Genomic DNA, 21471 nt, shown 5'->3' with positions numbered 1-21471 from the left:
CCTGAGACACCCTTTCCAGGGTTGCAGTGGGTGCCTGAGGTCAGCCTGACAGCATTCGCTCGGGGCAGGTCCTCACGGGTGGTGGAAAGCTCTGTAAAGGGCTGTGGACTGAGGGTCTCTGATGCTCATGGAATCATCTGAGAGGGGCCACGCTGTGCTGGGACCAGGCAACAGGGGATGGAGTTGATCTGAACCGGTGGGAAGGAGCTTGGACCAGACAGAAGCATATGAGTTGGGAGTCCCCATATGTATACAGTGGCCTTGAGTTCTTTTAGAAATCCTTTCCTCCTGCAAAATAATGTGCTTCATTGTGGGCTGATGTCCACCGCCAGGGCAGACTTGTGGTCCATTGGAAAGGAAGACATGGGAACTGGATGCTGTGTGACCTTTCTGGGATCTGAGCAGCTCTCACGGATTCATTCCCATCCCTGTTTGTGTGACGACCAGGATGGTGCCACCTCTGGAGGGTTTCCTTCTCCCTGGTGCCTGTGTTGTGGACACTATGAGCAGCAGGGAGGGAAGAACACACGCGAGAGCCTCCACTTGATGCCCATGGCAGCTGTGCGCCTTGGGGAGGCAGCTGTCATTGACCCAAAGGGATCCCATCCACCTGCTACATCTCTTAGTGCCCCTGAGTGATTTCCCTGTCCCCGTCCATGTGAGTCTCCACTCAGCAGAAGTCCATTTCTCGTCTTCTCTGAGTTTTCCAGCTGCCTGTGGTTATCCTGGTCTTTACAGCCCTGTCTAAGAATCTTAGGCTCTGGATGCCCTGCCCCTTCTCCTAAATCGTCCTCTCCTGCTGCTCCTACCGGACCTAGTTCCTGAACACAAATCTCTGCTCCCCTTCCTTATAGCTCGCCAACTCCTCAAGCCACCCCCACAGCCGTGTTCCTTGTCCCACCCCAGTCCAGAGTCGCATGTTCACACTTAAGCTGAGGCTGTCAGGAGATTCTGGGATCTGCTAAGCTGGCATGGGAGAGGTTGGGAGGCATCAGCATCTCCACGCCCTTACCCCCAGGGTCTGCTGAGCCAAGCCTGGCACTGGTCACAGGAGTTGAGCACTCCCCAGGCCTCAAACCCACCTTTCCCAGCACACTGCGAACCTGTCCTCTAGTGAACACCACTGAGTCTCAGCCTCACTCTGGGTTTTTCTTCATAATGAACAGCATACCTGAAAATTCTCTCCTGGCATCTTTTTAAAGAACTCCCTTTGTTATGCCTTTGGAAAATACAGAACTAACAGCTGAGAATTTCAGCAAATGACCAGAGGGACCATATACCATTAATAAAAATGGACTGGAAAAGGCTGCACAGCAAAAATAATATTTTCAATCATGGAGCTATTTTCTGTCATCTTTGTGAGGCTCAGTAAAATGCGCCACAACTTCCAAAAATTCCCATTCAGTTGTAACAGTATTAGAACATGAGTAATCTTTGTGTCGTTAAAGTTTCTGAGTTTCTGTTTGAATAATCTCTTCCTACTGCCTGCGCTGGTAACCTTAAGCCAGTAATTGAATAACCCAAGTGGATGTTGGCAGCTTCTGCCACTTGGTGGAAAAGACAATGTATTTTGCACTGTAATATGAATGTGAATAAGTTTGGTGGCAATTTTATATTGTTTATTCTTTAATTCATTGGAATTTTATTTGTTGGTTTGTTCATTTTTGCTTTCAATTTCAAAATAACGCTTGGTTTTATTGCTTTGGATGCTTAAAGAGGAAATATGGCATAAGAAATAGGCTTTTATTTCATTAAATCAAGCCCAGAGGTAGTCTGAGAGATCATGGAAACCAATATCCTTGACTCCAGGAGTTCTGACTACATCGAATTCTATTCTTAAAAGCCATCCAGCAAAGAGATACCCAGACTCCCAAAATCTCCTTTAACAAAATTAAACAGGACTCACCATGACATCATGTTTCCGGAGTCGTCTGTAATTGCATCAGCCCAAAAGTCACTCCTCGGTCTCTGTTATGTAGAAGCGGGAGCAGCTGCACCTGTCCCAGTTGTTGGCGAGGTGTAGCAGCCTGGCAACAGATTGCTCCCCAGCCAGGCTGCTCCAAGTGTGTGGCTCTGGGTTGTCCAACTCATACGTGTTTCACAAAAGCTTCAAGGTCAACAAGCTGCCTGCTTGATGGACGTGGGAGGATGTGGAGGTTTTCAAATGTGGGATGGAGTCCTAACAATTAATTAAGTGTGTAATTAAGTTTGCAGTGTGGTTAGGCAAGAGGATTGCTGCAGACATAAAAATATGAGTGTGTCTGAGCCCAGGGATTCAAAGCTGAGTGACAGATCGGGGGGATCAGTAATTTCTAGGATGTCCACAAGTGTTTTCAAGTGCCAAGCTTCTCTCTGCCCATCCTTGCCAGTTCCTTCTTCTTGGCCATAATTTCCACCCAGATACAGTCCAGTGACTTTCTCCCAGCCACCCCCTCCTGTAAATGCTAAGGAGAAAAGATGTGGTTAGGCGGTTCCTCTTCTAAAGGGGAAGAGGGCAAGGAGAGTCTGAGCCCTTGGTGCCCTCTGAGACCAGGAGGTAATTGAGCACCATGCGCCCACCTGCATTGTCTTCTGAGCATTTTTTCTTGAAAAACAGGAGAAAGAGCACTTCAGGCAAAGAGCAACAGTGTACTAAAGCTTATTCGTAAAGGGTCACAGAAACCTTTTTACTAATGTATTTAGCAGACCACATCCATAGATTTCAGATTTCACCCAGCTGTTGATAACCTGTAAGCCCTCCATCAAGGTGGGGAAGTGTTTGTACAAACCTTTGTACAAACCCCACCCAGCTTCCTGCCACACTCCTGCATAACCCCAGATCTCTTCTATGAAGGCATGTTCCCGGATGTCTGGAAGGTGCAGACCTGATTGTATATATTTATAAATGCATTTTAGTGAGAATGGTAAATCTAACCCAAATACAAAATTATATGTTCCAAATCAAATATAATTGGCTTTTGGATTATCCATTACTGGGATCCTTCTCTCCACAATCTCTCAAATATGTGCCCATAACCCACGGTTAACTGTGGCAGTGGGTGGCGAAAACAGTGGTTCCTTTCTAAGTTAATTGAATTAACAGCACCGTCGATGCCACTTTGAGCACAGCCCCCCAACCCCAGTCATGTTCAGTTTAACAGCACCTTTCCGAAAAGCCTTAATTCATAAGTGCCCTCTTATGTTTCATGTTCTCGGAGGGCAGCTCGGATCAGATGCTTAGAGATGCTCTGTTCAATATTTTAAGTTGGACACCGCATGGATATTTTTGTAGCAATATTGGTGGTTCAGAAAAGAGAAGAAAATGTAATGATTTTGCTTATCACATGAGAGTGCCTCTGCCACCTTTTGAGCAACACAGTTAAACCCTTGCTAATTTTATCCTAACCATAGAGAATGCTGTTGCCGATCACCAGACAGCGTGCATTTACAAGTAAGATAATAAACATGATTTTTAGAAAACCAGCTCTGCTCTTTCAGGGAGTGAACTGTCTTCAATTTACTTGGACAGGATCATTTAATTCTGATTATAGTAATGCTTCACAGCACACTAGGAAACTGATTCTAGTATATTCTGCAAAAATTAAGGAAGACCCTGGAATTAGAGGCTAGACACAGATCTCTGGTATTGAATCCTTGCTGATAAACAGAACAGGGTTGCCAGGTGTTTGTGTAAATTACTTAGTTTAGATTCGAGGTTGGTAAAATTAGAATCAGCTGCGTTCTGATCTACTTATCATTCATCCACTCTTTTTAGAAAACATTAAATTCATCAGTCAAAATTTGATAAGAGGCATACTTAAGTAGCTGTAGCTTCCTCAGTGCCTGTGTTTGTGGCAGCTAGATTTACATGGAAGCAGAGAAAACATGCAATTTTCATAAAGTAGACTCCAAGTTCAAATACCTTCTGATTGAGGAGTAATGAACAACTTTGAAGGCCTGTGCATGTCTGCCCGTGTCAGGAGAAGGCCTGTTTTTCTGCACTTTCTGTGTCTTCCTCATTGTCAGTACTCATTAAACATATGTGAAATTGGATCATATGTTTTAATTAAATTTAGTTTTATTTTGTTTCTCAATTATTTGTTCAGAATTATCCGCATTCATCAAACATTTAGTCTTTGGAATCCCCATCGTGACAACATCTGAGAGATGGGACTGCCTTGAAATGCCAACTTTGGGGCTACTAGCAAGTGGTCTATCTCCCTTATATAAGATTCTAGAAATAACCGCCTTGTGAAGAGCAGAGTAGTAGTGGTTAGTTTCAAAAGGTTGTTATTTGACAGTAAAAGTCATTTCATGAGATTCCAGGTTTAAAAAAAAAAAGCAAGTCATTCTTCCTCAATACAACCATCTCTCTTTCTGTGTTCCTAAAATCCTGGAACTTCCTAGGCCAGATGGACTCAAGGCGAGGTGTTTATTTGGGGGAGGAGTCCATGGAGAAGGTCAAGAAGAATTGGGGAGATTTGCTAAGGTCCAGGTTGTGGTGCTGTTTCTGAAGTCCTTGATATCAGGCAACAGTCCATACTTCTCTCCAGCCCTGCTTTGAGGCTTTGTTTCATGTGTAGCATGATAAAATTGTGGCTTCAGGCAATGTGTCCTAATCAAGGACAAGTGGGGCGTCTGTGCCCTGGGTCTCACCAAAGCCATTGCTTTCTGTTTCTCAGGGGGACCCACAGTCAGTTGCCACTATAGTGGCAGCACCCCTGAGTCACCAACACAGTAGATGGTGCCAGCAGCAGCTGTTACAGACACTCCAGATGAGCTGTGTTCACCACTTGGCTTGACTTGGCCAAGAGAGCAGGTTGTGATTTAGCAATCTACTGGCCCACTCCTTTACTGACATATTAAACCCTTCCCAGCTCCATCCAATTTAAGCCAACTCTCGTCAATAACTTATATGCACATGTCACATTCATTCCATTAGAGCACCAACATCAGGCACTGCTCTAGGTCTTGGGGCTACAGCAATGACCAAGGGAAAAGAAAATCCTTGCACTGGTGCAGCTTAAATTCTAATGGAATCCTAATAATGGTGGGGGGTGTGGGGGTTGTTGCCTGAGAAAGTAGGTGATTGAAGGTATCTTTTAAAGAGATCCCTGAGATCCTTGCATACATGCCATGATATGCTTGCTCTCCCAACCCTGAATTCAGCTCTTGGTTTCTTAAATTCTTCCTTTGTCCACCTTCTTTCAGTTGAGAGTCTGGATGTCTCCATCTTTATGGGAACTAACACTCTTACAGTCCCCCCTTCCTACTGGCACAAGTTGGTGGGTACCCTCAGGGCCCCCTACAACATGGGTGTCACCTGGCTGGTGACCGTGGAATCGGAGGTGGCCGTGAACTCTTCCAGAGATTGGAAACTGGGCAGCAGGATGGGAAAACATGTCCATCATTATCCAGGTCGTTATTTTCGGCCTAATCAGCCACTTGAAGACATTTTGGAGATTTGCACCTTCCCAGAATTTCTAAAAGTGTGGATCTGAGAGGTAGTGGGTTCTGAGGACCCTGTCCCAACTCCATGCTTAGGAAATCCAACCAGAAGCTTTGGGGAGAGGAGGAAAGGCCTGGAGATGGACCTTCTGAGGTGTTTGCTGATCTGTCTGTAGGGACTTTGCCCCCTCACTTTTCATAATATGTTTTCAACCGGAGCAAGGTACTTTACTAGGATCTGTCAAGGAATGGCAGTGAAGTGGCCCCTTCGATGTTTTCAGATTGCCAAGAACTCTTCGCTGGCAAATGAAACACCATCTGTTCTGTTCCAGGAACCAACGAGCTATTTTAGATGTTACTTGTTCATAGAGATGAAGTCTGAGACATTTTCACATTTCTCCTTGATTTTCTGCCCCCTACGGTTTTCTTGTCTGTCTTTCTCTGGTTCTTGCTCCTGCCACTGGAATCGCACGTTCTCACTCCATCAACCAGGGAAGGCCATGAACGATCCCTCTGGGGCAGGGGGATGACCGCCAGGGGCTTCCGAATGGCAGCTCTTAAATGAAATCAGGCTTCAAAGGCAGAGGGTAACTGTCTGATGATCTCTCGCCAATTTATGTACCGTCGATGTTTAAGTCATAAAATGAAATATCCGCCATGCTGATTATTTACGCTTCCTCTGTTTAATTATAGTTTGAAAATGAGATCATCACCAAGCTGGATCATGAAGTGGAAGGAGGCAGAGGAGACGAACAGTACAAAGTGTTATTTGATAAAATGTAAGTGTTGATTAGCAGTGGGATTTATGTCGGAACAGAGACAGAGAGACTGTAATTAGACTACAATGAACTTCGTAGCCCAGAAATAATTAAAACGTGTTAATAATGGAAAATATTTAAAATTGCACCTCAGTTGAGTTTCTTTTTCTGAGTGTGATTAACAAGGTGTGTATAATTATTTTTCAGCCTCTTGGAGCACTGCAGGAAGCATAAATACCTCGCCAAAACAGGAGAGACTTTTGTGAAACTCGTCGTGCGCCTCATGGAAAGACTTTTGGATTATAGAACCATCATGCATGATGAGAACAAAGAAAACCGCATGAGCTGTACCGTCAACGTGCTGGTGAGTGAAACATTAATTAAATTTTCAATGTTCACGGAACACCGGAAAGTGAATCAAGAAGTTCCAAAGCCCGTGTGACAGCTGGCCACGGAGATTTCCACGGCAGAATGGATCTTCCTTTGCTGATTTCCTCGTCTGTTGTAGGGAAGGAGTGGTGACCTGTTTACAGACCCACTCTGGGTGTTTCCATATTGTTCTCCCTGCGGTCATGAATGACGAGCCACCTTATTTTGTAGCCCGAGTTATGCCTCATTGATTACAGGTCCTAAGGCTTTGTTTTTAGGAGACTATAATCATGTGCTATAGTGCATGGGTTCACTGGTGGCCCCCAAAAGGTAGGTCCACATCCTAATCCTCAGAACCTGGGTGTGTGACCTTGTTTGCAAAAAAGAGTCCTTGCAGAGGTAATTAAGTTAAGCATCTTGCCATGAGATCGTGCTGGATTACCTGGGGCGAGGGTGCCTAAATCCAGTGACCAGCGTCCTTGCACAAGACAGGAGAGGAGAAGACACAGAAACAGATGAAGGCCGTGTGCAGGTGGAGGCAGAGATTGGGGCAATGCGGCCATGAGCTGCCAAACGCCTGCAGCCCCAGGAGCTGGAAGAGGTGAGGAAAGCTCCTTCCGTAGAGCCTTTGGAGGACACGTGGCCCTGCTGACACCTTGATTTCGGATTCTGGCCTCCAGAACTGTGAGAGAAGACCTGTCTCTTGCTTTAAGTTTGCAGTAATTGGCTACGGCAGCTGCGGAAAACCAGTGCTGGGTAGTGCAGAGAGCAGGTGGCCTGGGTGACCTTGGCTGCTGCCATCTGTCAGGCCCTTTGCATTCCTGCTGCAGCTGTGATGTGGCTGGGTTCTGTCCCATGGATGCCCTCTTCCTGACGTAGCTGTGATCCCAGTGAGGCACGTCCAGAAACTGCATGAGGCCGATGAGCTTTTAGGAAACTTTGTCACAAGCTCAGCTCCAGGAGTGGCAGGCAAACCTCGTGGCTCTCAGCAGCCACGTGACCCTCATGCCTGGTTTCAGGGCTCTCTGCCCCTTCCCTGCTGCAGCTCCTAAGGAGCCAGAAAGGCTGACTCCTGGCTGTGGTACGGCTTTCCTCAACTTCTCTTGCTTGTCCCTAGGCAGGAATCCAAACACTACTTCTGCGTTGGTTTGCTTTGCTTTGCTGGATTTCCATGTCGCCACCTGATCACAGACCACATGTGGCTACAAAGCCCTCACTTCCATGTCTGTCCCTTCTATGGACCTGCAGGCACTTTGAGCTCACAGAAACAGACTTCTGTTCCAGGTGGAATATGACACATCATTTATTCTTTAAAAAGTCCCCAGAGATGTTTGGATTAAAAGGATAAACCAAAAGGAATGTCTTTACTTCCTGTTCCCTTTGGTATGGACACTGGATTTGTACTTTGCCATGAGGAACTTCGCAGCTGAAAGCCCATAAGCAGTCTCAGCCCCTGCGTTCCATGGCTGGGCAACCTTTTTAGGCTATTGATAAACATTTTCCATAGCAAGTTTTCTGTTCCTTAAAAATCTCAATATGAGGGACTTCCAATTTCTGAGTCAGCATGTGAAGAGCTCGGACATCATCACTCCCATACTCACAGCAGGAAAAATGCGAACAGACTGAAAAATCAAACTCTTCTTAGAGTCATCTGCTTAGATCCACAGGACAAACTATTGCCCCCAAAACTGGAGAAACGGGAATCCAGAGAACCACAGCCTTCCAGAGCAGAAGCCACTGATGGAGCTGGTATTAGATTCGTTTTCCCTAGTGCATTCTGTTCACGTCGGATACGTCATTACAAGGCATACTTAAGACAGAAACACAGTTTGGAGAGACAGCACAGGTGTCTAGACCAGATTCCGATATGGCAGAGATTTTGAAATTATCAGACTGGAAATTTAAAACTGTGATTCGTATGCTAAGGGTTCTAATGGAAAAAGTGGATAATATGCAAGAATGGTTGGGTTATATAAGCAGAAACTCTAAGAAATAATCAGAAAGAAAGTCTCAGAATCCAAAACACTGTAACAGAATGGAGACTGGCTCTATGGTCTCATTGGTCAACAGCACACAGCCAAGGAAAGAATCAGTGAGCCTGAAACATCTAAATATGTTTGCATGTACACCACGAGGGTCTGGGACAGCTTGTGTCTGTCCCTGAGGTCCGGCCTGCTGGCTGGGTTTGTCTGCACATGCACCTGTCACCTGACTGTGAGTAGGACAGCAGTGAGCTCTGCCCCAGGCCAGGTGGCCTGATCTCACACATAGGTAAGCACCTGGCCCTTGCTTCTTTGTCTTCTTGTATTCTGGCCTCTGTTCAGAGTGATTTACTTTCAGGTCACTGATGTCATTGGCATGAAATAGAAACTAGTATTTTTTTATGGGGAAGAATGGAGAACTTTTCACAATCATTCTCTACTATAGACATAATTTTACAGTGCTACCTCCGATCCTTAAGGGCATCTAAGAGGCTGATTAGTGTCCAGAAGGAAGAATTATTAATAAGTTTATTAGGTGTCCAACTTTGATGATTGAGACTTCTATTTGTCATAAGCAAGATCTCCCAGGCTTACCGGGACATGAAACCTCGTGGAGGAACAGTGCTGTGCTCTGAATGTGGCCTCTTATCACCCAGATCCAGGGTCGGGAAGCAAACTCTTCCAATGACACCTGCAACCACAGTTTCTGACGTCGGCATGTGTTCTTCTTTCGATCCCGACTGGGGGCCTGCTTACTGCTACTGCCGTCAGCACCGGCTTGATCTCTGCTGAGAAACACACCCAGGGGCCGGTGATGTCTGACCTTAGTAATGTTCTTCAGATTGGAACATCCTGGATCATTTCATGAAGAGTCGAGTCTTCTATTCTTAACCATTTCCTGGGGATGACAAAATAAATCCCAATCTGTCACAATTTTTCCCATTTAAAGATAAGACAAATTTATGGAATAAACAGAACCAAGAAACTAGAGTTTTATTTGTTTGGACATAGGTGTCCTAACTCTAAATATTCACTGTGCAGCTCACATATATATGTGTATTGCTATTTCCTGGTCCATTTTTACCTTTTCTGCTGGTACATTTATTACAGAATCAGAGTTTCCTGGAGATGGATGTATATATCCGTCTCTAAAAGAGTATAGATATATAAATGCATATTAGACATGTATAAAATGCACTCAACTACTTGCTAAGCAGAAATCCCCATGGAATCTGAAGCTAAAAAATAAAATAAAGAACATGGAATGTATCAATGCCCTTTATGTCCACTGCCAAATTTCCTTTAGAGCCGGTGCTGTGGTTTTTTTCAAAAGCAGAGTTAGGGGAACATTATATAATAAGTTATGATTGTTCATTAATGTCCTACTTCTCTGCTTTTAAAAAAACAAAAAGAAAAATGAAAATTAAGAGACTCTGCCCAGACACTTATGTCCCCAGAATGTCCCTTGCAAACATGTCTGCACGTATATGGGATCTCAGTTCCCACCAGACAAAATGCATATTTGTGGTTCTTTAACTAGCATTTCATTGTCACCTGATAATCAAACAGTCTTTAGTTATTGGTCAATAAATTTGCTGTGTGTCACCTAGTTCTATGCAGTCATAACATATCCCATCTGTAAGACTCGTGGAATTGTCGTTAGTTCAGTGAAGCCAGTCATTCTCTTCATGGCCTCTTTATGAGGCTAATTCGTGCAGGGTTAGGAAAATAATTCTAAACATCTTGGTATCTGTTTTTTTCATGAAGGAGTACAGCATTAACATATAATGCAAATGTCTAAATTCTGAAGGATCAATGCCTCGCAGATGAGAGTTGGGGAACAGTCCTGCTGGGGTTCCCCTGGGATCTGGGCACAGACGTCAGTCAGCGCTGGCGTGGGGGGGCTCGAGAGAGACACCAGTGGTGGGGTGAGAACGCTGCCCGCAGGGCCCAGAAGGAGCGCGAGTGCAGCATGAACTTTTACATAAGAAACACGGGTTTTATATAGAAATTGGGATTTGAGATGAGTGTACTTCGGTTCGAGAGGGGTTTTGAAGTCCTAGGAAGGGAACAGAACTCAGTACAGGCAGAAAATAGAAGACATTTCTGTATCTGAGGGAGGAATGAAGGTCGTATGATATTCACATTGTGCAATTGTAAAGGAGAATGATCAAAACCATAGAAAGGATTAAAAATATGAGTACAAAAGTGGATGGTGCGAAACCACGGCTTGTAAATACTGACGAGTTTGAGTCAGAAACGAAGGGCTCTTCCTTTGATGCCGATTCTCTTTGTTGCGTCGCTCCGAGTTGTCAGCCAGAAATATCCTCATTACCGAGCCGTGGCATATGAACTGGAGGACATTAAAATGTCAGATGCAACAAAATTTGAAAATCTTGGTGCATTTTTCTAAATATGCCCCCGCTTATTTTCTATACTTATCATTTCTTTTCAGAGAGATTAATCTTGAAGCAATGTCTTCTTTTGCTTATGAAATTAAAGAGCCTGTGTCATCTTATAAGATGATTGTATGTCTTTATAATGGCGACATTTGCCAGTTGTTCTGGCACTGACTCCAGAGCTCCAGCATTGTTTTTAGGTGCTAAATGGCACATTGAAAGTGGCTATGGTGTTTCCGTAGCTTAGGCCGTGGGAGGTGACTTCTGTACCTTTCTGATGCCTCAAGCGTGATAAAGATTTTAAAGTGATTATAGAGATACTCACATTAAGAAATATAATTTTGTCCGGATGCGATGACTCACACCTGTAATCCTAGCACTTTGGGAGGCTGAGGTGGGAGGATCGCGTGAGGTCAGAAGTTCAAGAGCAGCCTGAGCAAGAGCAAGACCCGTCTCCACAAAAAATAGAAAAATTAGCTGGGCCTGGTGGTGTGTGCCTGTAGTCTCACCTACTTGGAATGCTGAGGCAGGAGGTTCAATTGAGCCCAATAGTTCGAGGTTGCAGTGAGCTGTGATGACACCACTGCACTCCGGCCTGGGCAACAGAGCAAGACCCTGTCTCAAAAAAAAAAGAAAGAAAGAAAGATAAGAAATATAATTTTTATGGAAATGTTTATGGTCATCCAGAAGATATTTTACAGTAATATGTAGAATTAGCCCATTGATTATAATCCGTTCACTAACCTTTCTCCATCAGTATTTACACACAGGGGCTTTTTCAGTGGCAACTCATTTTGTTCCTGTGGTTTGGAAGGTCTGTCTGTCTGGAACAGCTTTATCCACCAGGAATTTCTGGGATGATGGAAATGTCCTGTATCTATACTGTTCAATATATTATAGTAACACTAGCCTTACGTGGCTGTTAAGCACTCCAAGTATGGCAAGTACAGCCAGGAAGGGAATTCTTAACTTTATTTAATGTTAATTAGATTTATCTTACCTTTCAATATATGTGACAAGTATGTTGAACACCTCAGGTCTAGATTATCATAAGGCCTTCTTGTGGCTCTTGCTGCGGCCGGGCCCAGCATGCTTTAAGTCACATTGGTGATGTGTATTTGCTTATTGTCAAATTTGGGATATTTATTCATTCGTTCATTTATCCTAATGAGATTACAGTGGTTAAGATATCACATCTCTGGGCAGTACTTTGTTTTAACTAAAGACAAGTGACTTTCAAATGACAGAAGTAGATTTTAGCCATCACAGTGTTCAATGTAGGAAATATGATCATTACAGTAACAAAAAAACGTGCAGAACAGTGTAAGATGGTTGTGCAATTTATGTGAGTTTATGGTTCTAATCCAAAGGGCTGGGTCCATTAGAATGTTTGACATAAGTTGAAAAATCTTGAATTTTTATTATATATGTGACACCTTTTGTGGAACAGGTTTCTTAAAACAGTGTTATGGTTTGATTTTTCAGAATTTCTACAAAGAAATTGAAAGAGAAGAAATGTATATAAGGTACATATGCTTCATGCCTGTCTGTACTCTGTATGATTATAATTGCTGTTTGTCAAATCCATGCTAAGAAATGGTTTATAACCACAAAGGTTTATTTTATAGAAAATTGTGAAGCCTGTAAGATTGAGTTTGGTGGAGCTCCCAGATGTATTCTAGCCTTTGTGTAGTTTGTCCATACCGATGTGGAGTTTTTGGTGGTCACCTTTAGCCAAATCAGAAGCAAAACTATAAATGATTATTTTACAAGGCTTGTCTAGACCAACTCATATGGCCCTTTGGAAAAAAGATAGCACCAAAAATGTTAATGTGAATGTAAGTCATATGATCAAATGAAAAATACAGTTATAAATAGGCAATGTTATACTTTTTCAGTCTACTCTTACTTGACACCATATTCCCATGTTTTCAATGTCTTTTTCCCATGAAAGAAGAAAAATGTTTTGCTTTGCCTATTGGATTTTGTTCCCTTTCTTGCCTTTGTTCTTAGAGCAGTAAACTGTGACCAAGCCCCTCTCTTTCTTGGTCACTGTTAGGGTCCAATGTCAAATACTTAAGAAGATTGCTACTTTGAGGAATAAAGAGATAATCCACATGGCATGAGTATTTAATGATGTATTTATTACACTGAGTGGCATTGGCTGATTTTTTTTTCCTAAGATTTTTTTACTTCTCCTTTAAAAAAAAACCTTACAAATTTAATAAACTGAGAAAACTATCAGTTACTTTTGTTTCTTCATGGCACAGAAATTCTTTTGATCACATTCACTGTGATCATTGGAGCTCTGTATTCTTATGGATTTGTATTTTCATGGATTTTTTTGTGCATTTAGATTCAGTAGAAATGTAGGAAATCATAATGTATTATGTAATCTCTCATTTCAAATGTTTGAGGAAAAATCTGGAAAAGATGAAAAGGAATGAGAAACCTTGAAGTACAATTACCATCTTCATTTTTGTCCTACAAAGAGAGGACTTAAAAATCTTTTTAAAATATGTGTTATTATATATTGCTCTTGTTGGTTTTTCTTAGTGCTTTCTATACCAAAAGTTTTCAAGGTATTATGAATTATGAACATTGTAAAAAGAAAGTATAGATATGATTTACTGTTGAATATAGAATTTAGCTCTTGCAATCCTCAACACAAATTATTCAGTGACATTTTAAGAACATACCTCTATTTTATCATCTCAGGTATCTGTATAAACTCTGTGACCTGCACAAAGAGTGTGATAACTACACTGAAGCGGCTTACACATTGCTTCTCCATGCAAAGCTTCTTAAGGTAATGGAAATTACCACACACTTTGATGATTCTGTTGTTACAAATTCTAACATTATGCAGCATTTTATTATTCTATGACAAATTTTAGTAAACCTGTAACTTAAGGTTTTATGAATATTGACTAAATGCAATGACATGAACACAAATATTTAGGAATTACCTTGATTATAGATTTGGCCCTACTGAATGCAGATTTAACAAGATGTCATAGCAGGTTATCACTAAGCAAGAGAAACTCCCATCACTGGGCTGTGAGCTAGCAGCGAGTTAGAGATCCTACAATTCCTTATTTATGCCAGCAGGACTCAGTAATGGTAGAGAACAACTTCAATAAAAAGGAATTTCCCTGGTAGAACAGGTGAAAGATAGGATGAGACATACCCCTAATGAGTCAGGGAACAGATCATGACTTTCTATCTGTCAGCTCACTTTGAGACCTCCTGTTAGTGTTCTCTGCCTGATTCTTCTAAAGAGTGTTGCTCCCGAGCATAGGTCTGGCATAACAACTTTCAACCTTCAGTGGTTCTTTTAGTTAGCAAATACCTTTAGACATTGACTTTTTTTGTGTATAGTGATATATTCATGCTCTCCCTGTGTCCAGTTCCAGCACAGTTATTCATACTGAGGATCAAGAGTGGATCCTCAGCAAATAACTAGAATGGATGGATGGACAGGTGGATGTGTAAATGGATGGACAGGTGGATGTGTAAATGGATGGATAGATGGATGGATGGATGGATGTGTGGGTGAGTGATGTGGATGGATTAATGGATGGATATGTGGGAGGGTGGGTTGTTGGATGGATGGATGGGTGTGTAGATGGATGGATGGATGTGTGGGTGGGTGGGTGGGTGGATGGATGGATGAGTGGATGGGTGAATGGGGGAATTGCTGTATAGCCTCTAGTTTTATATTTCAGATCTTTAGCAACTCATTAGATTATCTTTTTCATGGTATACTTACAAACAAATTAAAAATTATGAACTGGATAAACAAGAACAGTTACAGGGATTATAATTTAGTTAGTTGACCCTACACAAGTATAGCACATTCAAGGAATCGTGTTTCCAAATCCAGGCCAGCCTCCCAAACACCAAAAGTGAAATGAGAGAAAACTAGGCAGAGAAAATGACATTAAAATGGGCATTAAGCGATGCCAGGTGGGTAATGGGAGTTAAGGAGGACACTGTGTTATGGGGTAAAATTCTGGTAAGGCTCTTTCAGCCTTTGTCCCAATCCTGAAATTTCTGATAGTTTCTGTAATGCAGAAATACACAGGCTGCTCTGGAGACATCTGAGTGCGGAAATTTACCTCTGCCTGGAAACAAGAGGCTCTATTACAAATAACACATGAAAAACTCAGCTCCGACTGGATGTCCATCAAGTGTCCCAAGGATAGCTGCCATGTGATGCTCTCCCAGGGAGCGTAATTTAGGAAGATAGAGATTTCAGTTGGCACAACTGACACCAGCCATCCCCTCTGAATTCTGATGGCCTTCATTTATTAGAAATCCAAATTTTAGTAACAACATGTTTTTGCAAATGTGAAGATATTTCTTTTATCCCATGGGAATTAAAATGGGATTCACAAATTGCTCACTCAACTGTATTCTCTCTCTCATAGGACATAAACTTTTATATGCATATGTAAAACACATATATGTGCATAAACATATCATCTGTTTGATCACTGGATTTATTGAGTACAGATGGGTTTGTCACAAGCTGCATGATGGTTTGTTTCACAACCCAAATCGATAGGCCCAATTGCATTATCTTTTCCACTGGGGTTCTGAGTTTTCCCGTCAAATAGTGAATGTCACATAATCTCTCTCCATGTCTTTTACCCCATTACATTTTGCAGTTTTTTTCTAAATATGTTTTGATATTGCTATAAATGTGAATTCATGCTGGTTAATCAAATCACTAAAGAGCATAATTTGTATTGTTATGAAAATTCTTCAATATGACAAATATATTCTTGTTTGTAAATTAAAAATCCTCGAATAGAATCTTCTTTTTTGGTTAAGCCTATTTTTGGTCAAAACCAAGAGCAATGAAAACATGAGTTTTTAGCCTAGCAACGAAACTATTTCATCTCCACATTTAAGTGGAAGGTATAGAAGATTTTTGCTTCCCTATTCAATGTTTTTTGTTGTTGTTGTTACAAAAATGATTTAAAATCCAAGAAAGTCATTTGAATTCTGAACATTCTTGTTCTTAATTTATTTTATTGTAGTTACATTTTGTTCCCCCCACCCTCCAATTAAAGGAGACCATAACACCAGTTACGTTGTACAAACTCCAAAGTTAATGAGTTTGTCATTTCCGATTGTGGTGGGAGCATGCAAATCCGATTTTAAGGTGGAAAGTCTTGCAGACCAAGTAAAGGTTTCTCACTCCTACCTGGCCTTTGAACCTTCAGCCCTAGGATGATGCGGAGCCACTCAGGCCCCATGCTCTGCACCCTGGGATCCTGCATGAGGTGCTCCAGGCACCCAGGGGCATGTGCCAGGAAAGCGACCTGCTGATGGCGCTTGCCCTGGTGCCCAGACCGCCTGCTTCCGTCCTTTCTTTGCACCTCCCTCCCTGGCCTGTCTTAAAACAGGGTCAAACTGCATCTCCTAGGTCCAGCTGCTAAGCAAGCCCGTTCTAATCATGTCCTCCAGGGAGCCTCCCCAGCACACCCAGTGTGACCTTCTTGCCTCCCACCCTTAGGTGCCCAGGAAATCCTTTCTGTAGTGTTCTTATATATCATTATCCTTTCATGTGTAATCACACTATCATGGGGGCTGGGAGTTCCTGGAGGTCGGGCACTTTCTACCTCCTCTGTCACCTAGTGCTTGGCACATAGTAGGGCCTCACCAAATATCGGCTGAGTTTTATCGAACCCCGTATGCAATGCCATTGACTTGTTGGGCCGAAGTTCAGGAGTTCACGTTTTATCTATCAAGTGGCCTTGCCGTCATTCTGGCCAGTGTCTCCCCAGCTTTCTGAGACTCCCGTCGATCTGCAGCTCACACAGTCACTGCACCAACACTTCTGCAAGCACCAACCACGCCCTGACTCTGTGCCAGGCACCAGGCCTAGGACTGAAGGTACAAAGACACCTCCCTGTCTTTAAGGAGCTTGATAGCCTATCACATTCCTTTCTTGATGACTTGTAAGAATGATCCATGTACCTTCTTTGCTGCTGATTAAAATGTTGAGCAACACAGGACCGAGACCAAAGCCCTGGGGCTCCCGACTTGAGGCAGCCACAAATCACCTGCTTCAAATTTGCCCCAAAATGTTATGAGGCATTATTAGCAAACTCAGGATTCTACACTTTGCAGAACCTGCTGGGTTTTTCTTCTGTATAAACCCAACCACAGCTCTGCCTCCCTCTGGGCTTTCGTTCCTCTTGGGGCCTCTGGCCAGAGGTGCTGCCCTTGCATTCCCGGGCCTGGCAGCCTGTGACAGCAGCCACGTTTGTCTCAGGATCGGGCCCACATGTGTCCCCGGGTCGGGTATGTACTGAGTGCAGCCCTCGTGCTGCATCCTGACCCTCTCGGTGGGCGGTGACACTGTTGGACGTGCCTCCTCCATCCCCCCAGTGCCACTGACACTTTGCTCTTGTCTCAGTGGTCAGAGGATGTGTGTGCGGCCCATCTCACGCAGCGGGACGGGTACCAGGCAACCACACAGGGACAGCTGAAAGAGCAGCTCTACCAGGAAATCATCCACTACTTCGACAAAGGCAAGGTAAAAAAGAAAAAAAAAAACACAATATTTCTTCTGCTTTCCTCTTTATGTGCGCTTACCTACAACACTGTAAATGCATTTTGAAAAAGCATGATGTTTACAGAACCAAAAATTTGTTACATATTGTATATTGAAATGTTTTATGCATGTTTCTTCAGCTTGCACTTAAAAGTAGGCATCTTTTTTTAAAAAAAATCAATAGCCCTTTTATGGCTGCTCCGTTGTAAGTAAGGACTGAAAAAGCACAAGTATTTTTACAGTCCTTACCAGAGAGAACCAAGTCCAGGACACTGATTTGGAGGTGTTTCTGTGCCCTTAAAGCTAATGTACTCATTTGACATCTTGCATTTTTCTGTTGTCACTGAGAAATTAATCCTGTGGTAGGAGAGATACTGCTCTACCTTGGTGGCTTCTAGATGAATTGGCTTAAACAAAATTATAGATTCAGTTGACTTCTGCTGAAAGGAAACCTGCCATCATTTTAATCAGCCAGTATTATATTTTATCACTGTAGTTCTTGTGATTCAAATATGTAGTAACTATTTTAAAAAAAGAGCTGCTTCAGCTTCAGAAGTTTTTAAAATCTGCCACCAGAATGACGTCGGAGCTCCTTCCATGGCTTCATCAGGATTCTCAACTCATTTTAGAACCTGCTTTTTTTTCACTTTGAAAAAAGTGACCAGTGGACTCCAGGCAGATACCTATGTCCATGTCCTAGGGCTGTTGGAACAAAGCACCACAAACTGGGCAGCTTTAAACAACAGAAATTTGTCCTTTCATAGCTTAGTTCTGGAAGCTACAAGCCTGAAATCAAGCCTCGCTCCCTCCGAAGCTTCTTGGGGAGAATACGCTCCATGCTTCTTTCTCAGTGGTCTGGCGTAGCCGTCAATCCATGGCGTCTGTTGGCTTATGGACATATCGCTCCAATATCTGCCCCCATCATCACATGGCATGTTCCCAGAGTATGTCTTTGTGACCAAATGTCCCTCTTCTTGTAAGGACACTAGTCACTGGCTTAGGGGACAGTCCAGGACAACCTCATCATACCTGATTATATCCAAAGACCCTGTTTCCAAACAAGGTCACATTCTCAGGTACTTATCTTTTGGGGGACACAGTACTACCTACAGTAACACCTGTGCCAGGAAGGGATGATGGTTGTTAACATAAAGCAAATCCTTTTGAAAACAGTGACACTTAACAGGGTCCCTGTGTGATCACAAGCTTGGGACTCTCCTTACATCTGGAGTGACAGTTAGTGTATCTTTTATTTGTTCCCTACTGTCCTCGACACAGGAAGAGTCAGAAATCTTCAGCACAGCGTGTGGCCTGGCTGAAGGCCACTTGGAAATAAGGATCAGGAGTGCTGGGTGGATTGTACCCAGTCCTGTATTGAAACAGAATATATCTTTTTCATCGAAATGAGACTCTTTCATGATTAAGGCCAATTGCTAAAATTTTATTGCTTGGCCAGGGGAACCCTATCGCTCAGCAAACTGCTAATGAAATAGAGCGAATTCATTCATTCCTTCCCCATAGTGGCTTCATGGCTCGTGGTATTCTAGAGAAAGATGACCAGGTGCCGTGGACTGCACAGGGCAGGAGGTGCAGACCCCAGGGAGGCCCTGGGAGCCCGAGGGCCGAGGTCAGTAGGGCTGCAGGAACGTGCGCCTTTGCTGATAGCCACTGCCGGGCTCCCCTTGTAGCAACACATCTCTTCCCGCTTCGGCCCCACGACCTCTCCCACCTCATCTCACCCCCTGGCTCCCTCCTGGCTCCGAGCTTTCCGGCCACACTGCCCCTTTGGGTCTGGACATGCACCAGCCCTTCCTGCCTCTGCGCAGCGGGCCTCTGCCGCCCTTCCCGGGCCCACTCCTTCCTGTCTCAGCTTAAATGTCACCTCTTCTCCAGCCTTGAAAACGTCCTCTTCTTTTCCTTTAAGGCTCTGGCTATCGTCTGTAATAATAGATCTGCATGTTATTCCTTTAGTGAGTCCCCCTGGAGGCCGTGCGCTCTGTGAAGACAGAGGCCTCACGTGTCCCTTCCCCACCGTGTGTCTAGTGCTGGGAACCGTGCCGGCATACAGCACGCACTCCCTGGCACATGTGGGAAGAAGGAACAAACGAATGAACACTCAGCATTGACAGATGACAAATGCTCGTGTGTGGCAGGACAGTTGGCCTTCAATAAATAATATACTGAAAAACAGTCTTTTTTCCTTTTAGCAATGGTAGCCTGATATCTTTTTCTATGTAATAACGGTTCATCAAAAATAGTTCATATGGAGGGCAAAAAGAATGTGTTCAGTTTAGAATAGCGGTTTTCAGCCGGGACCCGCAGGAGACATTTGGGGTTGTCACAGCTGGAAAGGAGCGAGTGCTACTGGAAGTCAGGGGCTCAGGCCAGGGACTCCGCTAAACACCCTACAGTGCATAGGATGGCCCCCACCACAAAGAATTATACAGCCCAAGTGCTGTTAGAGTCGAGGTTGAGAAAGCCTGGCTTAGCAAAAGCTAATTCAAGTGACAAGATATTATAGGCAGCAAAAGGAAAACTGGCTGAAGGAATGTCCTCAGATGTCCCCATGTTTTGGTGGAGACAGAAAGACGACTGTATGTAAAGTGGTCAGTTGGCTGCCCTTGAGTCAGAGTGAGTTTAGGAGGATTGTCCTCCAAGAAGCAGTATCGGTAAAACAGATTGAAAAGCCATTTCTGAGCATCGGTAACATTTCCACGAGAATGTTAAAAAGGAGCAAAGTCTGCTTATCCATCTATAGCCAAGTGAGACTGAGTACAGGTGCTGGAAAGAGTCTAATAAAATGAAATTTGAAGCACCTGGGTAATTAGCTACATGGCAAAAAATTCGTTTTAATATCAACAAGCATTAAATTTTCTGGGAAAACTAGCAGTAGGAAGTAATTCTTCATCTGTATCAGTCTGGATGGGCTGGAATATGCTAGAGTTTCAGCCTCTTGAAATCTCTGTGGCTGCAAACAACACAGGTCTACTTCTCACTCATGCTACACATCCTTCCTCCTCTCTCGTAAGCCAAGTGAGTGGGGCTTCCTCCATGAGGGACAGCAGCCAGGGCAAGGGTAGTGAGGAGCTGCTGGCCCTTCCTGCTTCTGCCCTGAAATGACACCTGCATTTCTACTGTCATTGGCTGGCCCAGATCACATGACCTCACCTGCATTTCTGCTACGTCATTGGTTGATGCAGATCACGTGGCCACATCTGCATTTCTGCCATGTCATTGGCTGATACAGATCACATGACCCGAAGTCAAGGGTTGGAAAGTGCCCAGAGGGCAGGTGAATGTGAGCAGCAGCTACGTTCACCACAGCATTTCATGAGACAGGTGGGTGGGGTTCTCATCAGGAGTGTTTAAGGTATATGAGAAAGTTAATGTAGAAATTATCTAAGTGGGCATATATTCCAAGAAAGGTAGCATTCACACTAATGCCCCAAATAGTGTGGGTGGCTTCCTGCAACTGGAGCTGTGAGACAGAGTTGTCTCGTAAACCTTGGTGTTGGCCTTCGACCCTGGCTTCTCTGCAGGTGAGTCTCTTTCTTCCGTTGGAGAGGACCACTGGACCGCTTCCGCAGGAGCAGCTGGATGCGGAAACCTCACCAGGTGGGGAGGGGGAGGGAGGGGTCGGTAGAAAATCAAAGTTTTACACTTTGTGCCAGATTCAGAATCACTTTCATTTAGGAAATAAAGCCGGCGCTTGGGTGTCCCTGCCAGGTTTGGGTCTACACAGCAATCTGAGAAATAACACCCTTCCTGCCTTTTCTAAAAGCAGTGGAGTAAGATGAACGGCCAAGGCCCCTGCTGAAGATTAAGAAGCTGGATGTTGGGAGGGCCCAGAAGCACAAATTTCCAAACATTATTCCCAAATTGAAAATATCTCAGGGGGAAAAAATATTTGAAAATGGCTCACAGGTTATCACGGGCCTTGGTTGTCAGGTGACACAGCCTTGATT

General features: G+C 43.7%; 1 protein-coding gene across 1 annotated transcript in view; it reads left to right on the top strand.

The window, feature by feature from the left end:
* Positions 1-21471, top strand: part of DOCK1 (dedicator of cytokinesis 1) — a 484728-nt gene that overhangs the window by 410051 nt on the left and 53206 nt on the right. The window contains exons 34-38 of the mRNA XM_012655364.1: positions 6121-6206; positions 6393-6549; positions 12421-12461; positions 13654-13744; positions 17369-17488. Coding sequence (XP_012510818.1) covers positions 6121-6206; positions 6393-6549; positions 12421-12461; positions 13654-13744; positions 17369-17488 — 495 coding nt within the window. The remainder of the gene's footprint in view (positions 1-6120; positions 6207-6392; positions 6550-12420; positions 12462-13653; positions 13745-17368; positions 17489-21471) is intronic.

This window comes from Propithecus coquereli, unplaced genomic scaffold (genome assembly GCF_000956105.1).
Source record: "Propithecus coquereli isolate 6110/MARCELLA unplaced genomic scaffold, Pcoq_1.0 Scaffold473, whole genome shotgun sequence".
Taxonomy (NCBI): Eukaryota; Metazoa; Chordata; class Mammalia; order Primates; family Indriidae; genus Propithecus; species Propithecus coquereli.
This window is presented reverse-complemented; position numbering and strand designations above follow the sequence as displayed.